The sequence below is a fragment of the Salmo salar genome, chromosome ssa13, assembly GCF_905237065.1.
Source record: "Salmo salar chromosome ssa13, Ssal_v3.1, whole genome shotgun sequence".
NCBI lineage: Eukaryota > Metazoa > Chordata > Actinopteri > Salmoniformes > Salmonidae > Salmo > Salmo salar.
The window spans coordinates 96046818-96060051 of NC_059454.1; the positions used below are offsets into that span (position 1 = coordinate 96046818).

At 42.9% G+C, this 13234-nt stretch overlaps 1 protein-coding gene across 1 annotated transcript in view; it reads right to left on the minus strand.

Annotated features, from left to right (window-relative positions):
• Positions 1–815: 815 nt before the first annotated feature.
• The window catches only part of rph3aa (rabphilin 3A homolog (mouse), a), a 39341-nt gene continuing 26922 nt past the window's right edge, over positions 816–13234 (minus strand). The window contains exons 7-15 of the mRNA XM_045692471.1: positions 8277–8356; positions 7905–7979; positions 7336–7445; positions 6535–6661; positions 6178–6234; positions 3356–3504; positions 3127–3208; positions 2894–2990; positions 816–2693 (exon numbers count right to left, since the gene is read on the minus strand). Of these exons, the coding sequence (XP_045548427.1) occupies positions 2557–2693; positions 2894–2990; positions 3127–3208; positions 3356–3504; positions 6178–6234; positions 6535–6661; positions 7336–7445; positions 7905–7979; positions 8277–8356 (914 nt within the window). The 3' untranslated portion in view covers positions 816–2556. The remainder of the gene's footprint in view (positions 2694–2893; positions 2991–3126; positions 3209–3355; positions 3505–6177; positions 6235–6534; positions 6662–7335; positions 7446–7904; positions 7980–8276; positions 8357–13234) is intronic.

Genomic DNA, 13234 nt, shown 5'->3' on the forward strand with positions numbered 1-13234 from the left:
ATCTATTAACTAAATTATTTATTTTTAAACTAAATTATACCAATATCAGCATTATATCATTGAATATTATTAAACCATCAATGTCTCCATGAATGTCAAGGTGTGTTATACTGCACAGTGGAGTTCAAGTCTATTCAGTCAGGCGGGCTAATCCTTCAGAGGCCAACAGGACTGTGAACTTTCAACCAGTTGGAAAAGAAAAAGAGAAGAGATTCACTACTGTGTTTATCAAGAGAGCCAAAGTCCACCTGCATCCCACTGCGTGTCTACTCAGGCCACTGGTTCTCAAACCTCACCTGATTCACAACCTCAGCTGATTCTCACAAAGGTCCTGCCATGTCACAGACACTGCTATACAATGAGCGAACTTCAAAGAATGTCTATGCATTAACAGTGGTGGAAAAAGTAGCCAATTGTCATACTTGAGTAAAAGTAAATCTACCTTAAAAGAAAATGACTCAAGTAAAAGTGAAAGTCACCCAGTAAAACACTACTTGAGTAAAAGTCTAAAAGTATTTGGTTTTAAATATACTAAGTATCAAAAGTAAATGTAATTGCTAAAATATACTTAAGTATCAAAAGTAAAAGTACAAATCATTTAAAATTCCTTATATTAAGCAAACCAGAGAGCGAGTACTTTTGGGTGTCAGGGAAAATGGATGGCATAAAAAGTACACTATTTTCTTTAGGAATGTAGTGAAGTAAAAGTACAAGTTGTCAAAAATATACATAGTAAAGTAAGGTACAGATACCCCAAAATACTACTTAAGTTGTACTTTAAAGTATTTTTACTTAAGTACTTTACACCACTGTGCATTAACCATTTGCATGCTTCTCCCAAGACTGATAACAGTGGCAGAAGGCAAATACATAACGTGTACATATGTATCTACAAAACATCCACAACTTTATACTACACTTGAAAATACAATTCTTATTCAAAGTAAATATCAACACATCTTAAAGTTGAATATTTAATTTTACTTTGCATTATCATTTAACATAAGCTATCACAGATCATTTCACATTTGATAATTTCGAGCAATCAAACCTACTACAGGTCAATGCACGTCATATGACCAAGACAGGGCTCACGCTCAGCATGTATTTTGTGTGCATTTGTTATCTGTCACAGGAAGATGCAGTGCAGTGGAATATGCCCATGTCTACAGCATTGTCTGATCATTTTTTCAGCAGGCTTGGAGTAACGCTTTGCTCTATGAGAGAGAGCGAGTGAGAGAGAGGGAGAGAGAGAAAGTGTGAGAGAGAGAAAGTGAGAGGGAGCGAAAAAAGAGATCAACATCAGCGTTCCACGTTTCTAAGATATCCCATGGTTCTTAGATGAGCTAATGCTTCAATAACACATGACACGTAATCAACCTAAACAGCTAATACTATGTAAATATCTTCATTCATAAATAACATCAACATATGTTCCGTAACATCCAACACATGCTCCTTTTAACAAACTGTTTGTACATACAGTAGCACAAGTGAAGATCATATCCTTTGGCAGCACAAACACTAGTGCCAAGCAGTCACAGTATAGAAGTATAAAAAACAGATTACAGATGTAGGAATTTAATTTGAGTCAATTTGCTACAGCAGGAAAATAATCCTGCAGCAACAGGAAATGTGAATTATTATGTGGATTATAATTAATGGACATTTTGTAGAGATTGATACATTTTCCATTAGAGCAAATCAAGTCTGAAATTTCAAAGGGGAAATTACAAACTTTATAAGCCATTTTAAAACTCAAATACACTACTGCATAGCAGAAAAATTATCAGCAACAAAAGAGTGATACAATTAAGATCCTACATCTGTATGACTGTGTCATAACATCACAGTATTGAAGTATTGAACGCAGATTATGACCACGTCATAACACTGTACAGCAAAATCCAGGGTGGGGGTCAAAGACAATGATGCAATCTATATGATGTAATCTATATAATGTCTATGGTAAGAGAGGAGGGGAATTCCGTGCGTTGAGACTGAGATAGGTAAGGATGGTGTAACAACGCATTGTTTAACAACATACTTCAGCACCCTGTTTATTGAAATCCGGTTTCCAGGTTTTAGAGATAAGTGAAAGAGATCCCTTTCCCCTAGAAGCAGTAAAGCATGCTTGAAATACGGGAGATATTCTGTTGCAGTTTCTTTTTGTTTCACTGTAAACACTGTGTTGATAAGTACATGAATCCAATAAGCATTCTGTCTGCACAAGACGCATGAAGTTGTAAAAAGTGTGAGAGCCTTAATTTGCTGCTAATTCAGGTTCACATTACTGAAAGTAGGAAGACCTAGATTATGGTTTGTGATTTTATTAGGATCCCATTTGCCGACGCCAATGGAGACAGCTTGTCTTCCTGGGTTCCGACACATAACGAAAAAAAACATTAGACAAAAATACTTTACAATTGAAATACATTTAAAAACAATTGGAAGACAAAATATTATATTTAAGAGGAAATTAGAAACCGCTATTTAGGAGGGAGGAGGAGGAGGAAATGGGAGGAAGACAAGGGAGGAGGAGGACGAGGTCGTCTCTCAGTCGTCTGTGTCTTTGACGGTGTTGTCATTTAGGAGGACGTGCCAGCGCTCAATCTTCTTGTCTTTGTTCTTGAGACATTCGTACCAGTGCTTCAGACACTCCCCCTTGGCTGTGATGCCCAGCTGGCATCCTCCTGGAGGGAGATAAGGTTTTTAAATATATTATTTTGAAGACGGCTTAAAAACTGCACAATATTGTTTGTTAAATATAAAAATCAGTAACTACAAGTACATTCATTATGCCATCTCAACTGAACTCACCAATTAAATTGTTGGATTTCTCAACTCACCAATGAAAAACGCTGGGTGTGCCCATGTTATAGTCCCAACTCACCAATGAAATCGTTGGATGTTCCCATGTCATAGTCCCAAACGGAGATATCCAGGCTCTTCTTGGCCAGCTCACCATGTTTGATCTCATAGCTAAACTCCTGCAACACAACTTCAGCCATCAGACTCCATTTCTCAGTGCATAGACACAGACTGCCATTAGACTCTGTATTAATAAAACAATGGCCTTGATCCTGAAATTGTGTTGTTAGAGACAGATATGGAGGGGACACTAACCTCATTGAACTCTGGGTTGAGGGTCTTCTTCTTGATCTGGGTCTTGTTCTTGGCTTTCTTCCCCATGTCTGGTTTCAGGCAGCTGCAGGTCACAATCACAGGAAAGAATCAATCAATAAACCAATCAATCAATTCATCCATCCAACAATATTTGACTGCTGTAGGAAAAGGAGATATTAGAGAAAAGAAACATAATCAGTCATGTTGAGAGGTATGTTAGAACATGTACATCTTGACGAAGGGGTCTGAGTATCCATTAGAGTCCATAGCTGCCAGGTGAGCACAGCGCACCACTCCCACTATCAGACGACCCTTCTGGGTGCTGTAGGTTAAAGAGATCAGGATACGACCCCTCTCCTCTGCTTCATCCTCCTTTACCTGTAGGACACACGCAGGCATGAACACACACACAAAAAGGTTTACAAGTGCATTTACATCCACTACCATAAGAATTTCCTCATAGAGATTTACATATCAAAGACAGTCATGTACAGTATGTATAGATATAATCTCTCTGCTACTGGTCATGTATTCACCTGGTCAGTCGTGTACACTGAGTGGACAAAACATTAAGAACACCTACTATTTCCATGACATAGACTGACCAGGTGAATCCAGGTGAAAGCTATGATCCCTTATTGATGTCGCCTGTTAAATCCACTTCAATCAGTATAGATAAAAGGGAGGAGACAGGTTAAAGAAGGATTTTTAAGCCTTGAGACAATTGAGACATGGATTGTGTATGTGTGCCATTCAGAGGGTGAATAGGCAAGACAACATACTTAAGTGCCTTTGAACAGGGTATGGTAGTAGGTGCCAGGTGCACCAGTTTGTGTCAAGAACTGCAACGCTGCTGGATTTTTCATGCTCAACAGTTTCCCATGGGTGTCAAGAATGGAAAGAAATAAATCATGCAGATGACATCAGAATTCAGCTACTATCTTAGGTGTGAACGTCAAGTGTAAACCCTGAGTACTGTGTCAGGTGTAGATCTTAGGTGTGAATGTCAAGTGTAAACCCTGAGTGCTGTGTCAGGTGTAGATCTTAGGTGTGAATGTCAAGTGTAAACCCTGAGTACTGTGTCAGGTGTGAACATCAAGTGTAAACCCTGAGTGTCAAAATCACATGCACCGAAAGTCACATGCACCGAATACAACAGGTGTAGACTTTACTGTGAAATGCTTACTTACAAGCCCTTATATAACCAACAATGCAGTTTTAAGAAAATATAGTTAAGAAAATATTTACTAAATAAACAAAAGTAAAAAATGTATTAAAAAAAAGTAACACAATAAAATACCAATAATGAGGCTATTAAAAGGGGGTACCGGTACTGAGTCAATGTGCGGGGATACAGGTTAGTCGAGGTAATTTGTACAGTCGTGGCCAAAAGTTTTGAGAATGACACAAATCTTAATTTTCACAAAGTTTGCTGCTTCAGTGTCTTTAGATAATTTTGTCAGATGTTACTATGGAATACTGAAGTATAATTACAAGCATTTCATAAGTGTCAAAGGCTTTTATTGACAATTACATGAAGTTGATGCAAAGAGTCAATATTTGCAGTGTTGACCCTTCTTTTTCAAGACCTCTGCAATCTGCCCTAGCATGCTGTCAATTAACTTCTGGGCCACATCCTGACTGCAAGAATGGCAGCCCATTCTTGCATAATCAATTCTTGGAGTTGGTCAGAATTTGTGGGGTTTTGTTTGTCCACCCGCCTCTTGAGGATTGACCACAAGTTTTCAATGGGATTGAGGTCTGGGGAGTTTCCTGGCCATGGACCCAAAATATCTATGTTTTGTTCCCCGAGCCACTTAGTTATCACTTTTGCCTTATGTCAAGGTGCTCCATCATGCTGGAAAAGGCATTGTTCGTCACCAAACTGTTCCTGGATGGTTGGGAGAAGTTGCTCTCGGAGGATGTGTTGGTACCATTCTTTATTCATGGCTGTGTTCTTAGGCAAAATTGTGAGTGAGCCCACTCCCTTGGCTGAGAAGCAACCCCACACATGAATGGTCTCAGGATGCTTTACTGTTGACATGACACAGGACTGATGGTAGCGCTCACCTTGTCTTCTCCGGACAAGCTTTTTTCCAGATGCCCCAAACAATCGGAAAGGGGATTCATCAGAGAAAATGACTTTACCCCAGTCCTCAGCAGTCCAATCCCTGTACCTTTTGCAGAATATCAGTCTGTCCCTGATGTTTTTCCTGGAGAGAAGTGGCTTCTTTGCTGCCCTTCTTGACACCAGGCCATCCTCCAAAAGTCTTCGCCTTACTGTGCGTGCAGATGACCTCACACCTGCCTGCTGCCATACCTGAGGAAGCTCTGTACTGGTGGTGCCCCAATCCCGCAGCTGAATCAACTTTAGGAGACGGTCCTGGCGCTTGCTGGACTTTCTTGGGCGCCCTGAAGCCTTCTTCACAACAATTGAACCGCTCTCCTTGAAGTTCTTGATGATCCGATAAATGGTTGATTTAGGTGCAATCTTACTGGCAGCAATATCCTTGCCTGTGAAGCCCTTTTTGTCCAAAGCAATGATGACGGCACGTGTTTCCTTGCAGGTAACCATGATTGACAGAGGAAGAACAATGATTCTTTTTGAAGCTTACAGTCTGTTATTTGAACTCAATCAGCATGACAGAGTGATCTCCAGCCTTGTCCTCGTCAACACTCACACCTGTGTTAACGAGAGAATCACTGACATGATGTCAGCTGGTCCTTTTGTGGCAGGGCTGAAATGCAGTGGAAATGTTTTTGGGGGATTCAGTGCATTTGCATGGCAAAGATAGACTTTGCAATTAATTGCAATTCATCTTATCACTCTTCATAACATTCTGGAGTATATGCAAATTGCCATCATACAAACTGAGGCAGCAGACTTTGTGAAAATTAACATTTGTGTAATACTCAAAATGTTTGGACACGACTGTACATGTAGGTAGGGGTAAAGTGACTATGCATTCAGGTGTAAATCTTAGGTATGAATGTCAAGTGTAAACCCTGAGTACTGTGTCAGGTGTGAATCCTGTCTCAGGTGAGTCTTACCTCCTCCTCGTAGAGAGCCATGCCCCGGGCTGAGCCTCCTGTGCCTGCCTTCTTCACCTGGGACAGGAGGGAGCATGGGGGTGAGATCACTTCTATCAGTATTATTAACAGTTGGATCCCCAATGCACAAGTGGTTAGACAACCGTCTCCAGACATGCATGCACTCATGGACACACACTGTTGTAGTTCCTACCTGGACCACCCTCTCTAGATACACAGTGTTGTAGTTCCTACCTGGACCACCCTCTCTAGACACACACTGTTGTAGTTCCTACCTGGACCACCCTCTCTAGACACACACTGTTGTAGTTCCTACCTGGACCACCCTCTCTAGACACACACTGTTGTAGTTCCTACCTGGACCACCCTCTCTAGACACACACTGTAGTTCTTCATCTGGTTGGCTTTGAGTTTCTTCAGAGCAACACGCGTCTCTCCTATGAACTCATTGTGTCCAAACTTGTCCATATCACTTACCGACAGCCTGGAAGCAGGAAGAGGAGTTTTAATCTCTTATTATTTTGTAATTTTACCCCCTTTTTCTCCCCAATTTCGTGATATCCAATTGCGATCTTGTCGCATCGCTGCAACGGGCTTGGGAGAGGCGAAAGTCGAGTCATGCTTCTTAACACCTGCTCACTTAACCCAGAAACCAGCTGCACCAATGTGTCGGAGGAAACACTGTTCAACTGACGACAGCTTGCAGGCGCCCGGCCCTCCACAAGGAGTCACTAGAGCATGATGAGCCAAGTAAAGCCCCCCCGGCCAAACCCTCTCCTAACCCAGACAACGCTGGGCCAATTGTGCGCCACCCTATGGGACTCCTGGTCACGGCCGGTTGTGACACAGCCTGGGATCGAACCCCAGGATGTAATGACGTCGCAGGCTGTAGTGACGACCGCTGCACCACTCGGGAGGCCCAGGAAGAGGAGTTTTATTCTCTTACTCTCTTCTTGCATCACAGAACAGTTTTTATTCTCCTCTTTCCCTTTAGCTCTGGGAAATCGTACTGATTTAAATGGAGAGCCACTGAACAAAACTGGGCCAATATCAATGTAAACATTTTCATTTAATTTGAAATGGAATCATTTCCGAATCATTTCAGATGGCCCACTCATACAGTATATCCAGTAGTGGTATGGTTGAGGCTGTATTTACCGTAGTGTTTTGCGCTGCATGTCGTCATCAGTGATACCATGGTACACCAGAGTCTCATTCCACACTGGGTTCAGAGTGCCCTTCAGGGTCTTAGTACGCAGCTTGTTAGACTGGGGGAAACGGGGAGAGGGGGAGGGGGGAGACAGGGGAAGATATAGAGTAGGAGACAAAGGGCGATAGATGGAGAGAGACAGAGAGAGGGAAAGATTTTTCTTATTTTCACTTAGTGCAAAGTTTGTTCGACTTTTAGACTCTCTAACAGTTAGACTGTGGAGAGAAGATTAATAGATATACAGTACATGATTACTTCACCAGGGGAACGTCTGTGTCAACAGGAAGCAGGAGTACAGGCCTACTGTGTGGTCCAGCGGTTAAAGATCCCAGCACAGATGTACAGCCTAAGCTACCAGAGCCGGCATTGGGTTCGAATTCGACCCATGCCCTTCTAACATGCAAACTCTCCTAGTTTTCTTGTCTCTTCTTCACTGTCCTATCACAATAAAAAATACATCAAACCAGGGCTACAACACAAAGACAAGATTATAGGAAACCAGAAGTGTTGAAGTTACCTTACTGGCTCCAGGTAAGAGGTGCAGCTTGACGTAGGGGTCTGCTAGTCCGTTAGAGTCCATCGGCTTTAAACCCTGTTAGAGAGAGAGAGAGAGGGAGAGGGAGAGAAAGCGAGAGCAAGATGTCATCAAGGCAAAGGGTGGCTACTTTGAAGAATCTCAAATATAAAATATATGTATATTTTATGTAACACTTTTTTCTGTTACTACATGATTCCATATGTGTTATTTCATAGTTTTGATGTCTTCACTATTATTCTACAATGTAGAAAATAGTAAAAATAATGAAAAAACCCTGGAATGAGTGGGTGTGTCCAGAATTTTGACTGGTACTGTAGATGTGTATACACCGTGTCGTATGTGTGTTTTTACCTTGGCTTTGACTATGTTGCAGTGCAGCGTGTTGTTCCCCTGTTCATAATGCAGAATGAACTCCAGCAACCCCAGCGTGGCTGATGGACAGAACAGAATAATGACAAAAGAAAGTCAAATTGATTATGCTACCAACAAAGATATATTGAGAGGGAATAACAGAACCACAGAGAGAGGGAGCGTGTGGGTACATTAGAACACGTGTATTTTATGGTTGTTCTACGCAAAGGAATTGTCCTTAGAGCTCTGAGACAGGATTGTGTCGAGGCACAGATCTGGGGAACGGTACCAAAAAATGTCTGCAGCATTGACGGTCCCAAAGAACACAATGGCCTCCATCATTCTTAAATGGAAGAAGTTTGGAACCACCAAGACTCTTGCTAGAGCTGGCCGTCCAGCCAAACTGAGTAATCGGGGGAGAGGGGCCTTGGTCAGGGAGGTGACCAAGAACCCGATGGTCACTCTGACAGAGCTCCAGAGTTCCTCTGTGGAGATGGGAGAAACTTCCAGAAGACAACCATCTGTGCAGCACTCCAATCAGGCCTTTATGGTAGTAGAGTGGTCAGACGGATGCCACTCCCCAGTAAAAGGCACATGACAGCCCACTTGAAGTTTGCCAAAAGGCACCTAAAGGACTCTCAGACCATGAGAAACAAGATTCTCTGGTCTGATGAAACCAAGATTGAACTCTTTGGCCTGAATGCCAAGCGTCACGTCTGGAGGAAAGCTGGCACCATCCCTACGGTGAAGCATGGTGGTGGCAGCATCATGCTGTGGGGATGCTTTTCAGCAGCAGTGACTGGGAAACTAATCAGGATTGAGAGAAAGATGAACAGAGCAGTACAGAGAGATCCTTGATGAAAACCTGCTCCAGAGCGCTCATGACCTCAGACTGGGGTGAAGGTTCACCTTCCTACAGGACAACGACCCTAAGCACAAGTCTCTTGAGTGGCCAAGCCAGAGCCCGGACTTGAATCCGATCGAACATCTCTGGAGAGACCTGAAAATAGCTGTGCAGCGACGCTCCCCATCCAACCTGACAGACCTTGAGAGGATCTGCAGAGAAGAATGGGAGAAACTCCCCAAATACAGCTGTGCCTTCTAGCATCATACCCAAGAAGACGCAAGGCTGTAATTGCTGCCAAAGATGCTTCAACAAAGTACTGAGGAAAGGGTCTGAATACCTACAGTTGAAGTCGGAAGTTTACATACAGTGAGGGAAAAAGTATTTGATCCCCTGCTGATTTTGTACGTTTGCCCACTGACAAAGAAAGGTCTAATTTTAATGGTAGGTTTATTTGAACAGTGAGAGACAGAATAACAAAAAAATCCAGAAAAACGCATGTCAAAAATGTTATAAAATTATTTGCATTTATATATCCACATCATTTTCCTACCTCATGATGCCATCTATTTTGTGAAGTGCACCAGTCCCTCCTGCAGCAAAGCACCCCCACAACATGATGCTGCCACCCACATGCTTCACGGTTGGGATGGTGTTCTTCGGCTTGCAAGCCTCCCCCTTTTTCCTCCAAACATAACGATGGTCATTATGGCCAAACAGTTCTATTTTTGTTTCATCATATATAGAGGACATTTCTCCAAGAAGTCCGATCTTTGTCCCCATGTGCTGTCTGGCTTTTTTATGGCAGTTTTGGAGCAGTGGCTTCTTCCTTGCTGAGCGGACTTTCAAGTTATGTTGATAAAGGACTCATTTTACTGTGGATATAGATATTTTTGTACCTGTTTCCTCCAGTGTCTTCACAAGGTCCTTTGCTGTAGTTCTGGGATTGATTTGCACTTTTCGCACCAAAGTACGTTAATCTCTAGGAGACAGAACGCGTCTCCTTCCTGAGCGGTATGACGGCTGCGTGGTCCCATGGTGTTTATACTTGCGTGCTATTGTTTGTACAGATGAACGTGGTACCTTCAGGCATTTGGAAAATGCTCCCAAGGATGAACCAGACTTGTGGAGGTCTACAATTAGTTTTCTGAGGTCTTGGCTGATTTCTTTTGATTTCCCCATGATGTCAATTTGTAAGTCGCTCTGGATATCATGGGGACAGTCAACTTAGTGTATGTAAACTTCTAACCCACTGTAATTGTGATACAGTGAATTATAAGTGAAATAATCTGTCTGTAAACAATTGTTGGAAAAATGACTTGTGTCATGCACAAAGTAGACGTCCTAACTGACTTCCAAAACTATAGTTTGTTAACAAGAAATTTGTGGAGTGGTTGAAAAACTAGTTTTAATGACTCCAACCTAAGTGTATGTAAACCTCCCACTTCAACTGTAAATGTGTTATTTCCCCCAAAAATTAACACATTTGCAAAAATTGTAAAAACATTGTTTTTGCATTGTCATCATGGGGTATTGTGTGTAGATTGATGAAGGGAACATTTTTTAATTCCATTTTATAGAATAAGGCTGTAACGTAACAAAATGTGGAAAAAGTCAATGGATCTGAATACTTTCCGAATGCACTGTAGGTCGGGGCAAAGTGACTAGGCAACAGGTTATATAATAAATAGTAGTAGCAGCGTATGTGATGTGTCAAAAGAGTTAGGACAAAAGAGTCAATGCTTTAGCAGTCTTATGGCTTGTGGGTAGAAGCTGTTCAGTGTCCTGATGGTTCCATACTTGGTGCATCAATACCGCTTTTTTTAATTTTTTATTTCACCTTTATTTAACCAGGTAGGCCAGTTGGGAACAAGTTCTCATTTACAACTGCGACCTGGCCAAGATAAAGCAAAGCAGTGCGACAAAAACAACAACACAGAGTTACACATAAACAAATGTACAGTCAATAACACAATAGAAAAATATATGTACAGTGTGTGCAAATGTAGAAGAGTAGGGAGGTAGGCAATAAATAGTCCATAGAGGCGAAATAATTACAATTTAGCATTAATACTGGAGTGATAGATGCGCAGATGATGATGTGCAAGTAGAAATACTGGGGTGCAAAAGAGCAAGAGGCTAAGTAATAATATGTGGATGAGGTAGTTGGGTGTGCTATTTACAGATTGGCTGTGTACAGGTACAGTGATCGATAAGCTGCTGTGACAGCTGAATCTTAAAGTTAGAGAGGGAGATATAAGACTCCAGCTTCAGAGATTTTTGCAATTCGTTCCAGTCATTGGCAGCAGAGAACTGGAAGGAAAGGCGGCCAAAGGAAGTGCTGGCTTTGGGGATGACCAGTGCAATATATCTGCTGGAGCGTGTGCTACGGGTGGGTGTTTCTATGGTGACCAGTGAGCTGAGATAAGGCGACGTATAGATGACCTGGAGCCAGTGGGTTTGGCGACGAATATGTAGCGAGGGCCAGCCAACGAGAGCATACAGGTTGTAGTGGTGGGTAGTATATGGGGCTTTGGTGACAAAACGGATGGCACTGTGATGACTACATCCAGTTTGCTGAGTAGAGTGTTGGGGGCTATTTTGTAAATTACATCGCCGAAGTCAAGGATCGATAGGATAGTCAGGTTTATGAGGGTATGTTTGGAAGGATGCTTTGTTGCGAAATAGGGAGCCGATTCTAGATTTAATTTTGGATTGGAGATGCTTTATGTGAGTCTGGAAGGAGAGTTTACAGTCTAACCAGACACCTAGGTATTTGTAGTTGTCCACATATTCTAGATCAGAACCGTTCAGAGTAGTGATGCTAGTCGGGCGGGGCGGGAGGGTGTGGGCAGCGATTGGTTGAAGAGCAGGCATTTAGTTTTACTAGCATTTAAAAGTAGTTGGAAGCAACGGAAGGAGTGTTGTATGGCGTTGAAGCTCGTTTGGAGGTTTGTTACCACAGTGTCCAAAGAAGGGCCAGATGTATACAAAATGGTGTCATCTGCGTAGAGGTGGATCAGAGAATCACCAGCAGCAAGAGCGACATCATTGATGTATACAGAGAAAAGAGTCGGCCCGAGAATTGAACCCTGTGGCACCCCCATAGAGACTGCCAGAGATCCGGACAACAGGCCCTCCGATTTGACACACTGAACTCTATCTGAGAAGTAGTTGGTGAACCAGGCGAGGCAGTCATTTGAGAAGCCAAGGCTATTGAGTCTGTCGATAAGAATGCGATGATTGACAGTCAAAAGCCTTGGCCAGGTCGATGAAGACGGCTGCACAGTATTGTCTTTTATGGATGGCGGTTATGATATCGTTTAGGACCTTGAGCGTGGCTGAGGTGCACCCATGACCAGCTCGGGAAACCAGATTGCATAGTGGAGAAGGTACGGTGGGATTCGAAATGGTCGGTGATCTGTTTGTTAACTTGGTTTTCAAAGATTTTAGAAAGGCAGGGCAGGATGGGTATAGGTCTATAACAGTTTGGGTCTAGAGTGTCTCCCCCTTTGAAGAGGGGGATGACCGCGGCAGCTTTCCAATCTTTGGGGATCTCAGACGATACGAAAGAGAGGTTGAATAGTAATAGGTGTTGCAACAATTTATGCGGATAATGTTAGAAAGAGAGGGTCCAGATTGTCTAGCCCAGCTGATTTGTAGGGATCCAGATTTTGCAGCTCTTTCAGAACATCAGCTGTCTGGATTTGAGTGAAGGAGAATCGGGGGGGGGGCAAGTTGCTGCAGGGGGTGCTGAGATGTTGGCCGGGGTAGGGGTAGCCAGGTGGAAAGCATGGCCATCCGTAGAAAAATGCTGATTGAAATGATCGATTGCCATGTGGCAGCAGAGAGAACAGTCTATGACTTGGGTGGCTGGAGTCTTTGACAATTTTTAGGTCCTTCCACTGACACCGCCTGGTATAGAGGTCCTGGATGGCAGGGAGCTCAGCCCCAGTGATGTACTGGGCCGTACTCAGCACTCTCTGTAGCACCTTGTGGTCGGGTGCCTTGCAGTTGCCATACCAAGCGGTGGTGCACCTCTCAAAGGTGCAGCTGTAGAACTTTTTGAGGATCTGAGGGCCCATGCCGAATCTTTTCTGCCTCCTGACTGGGA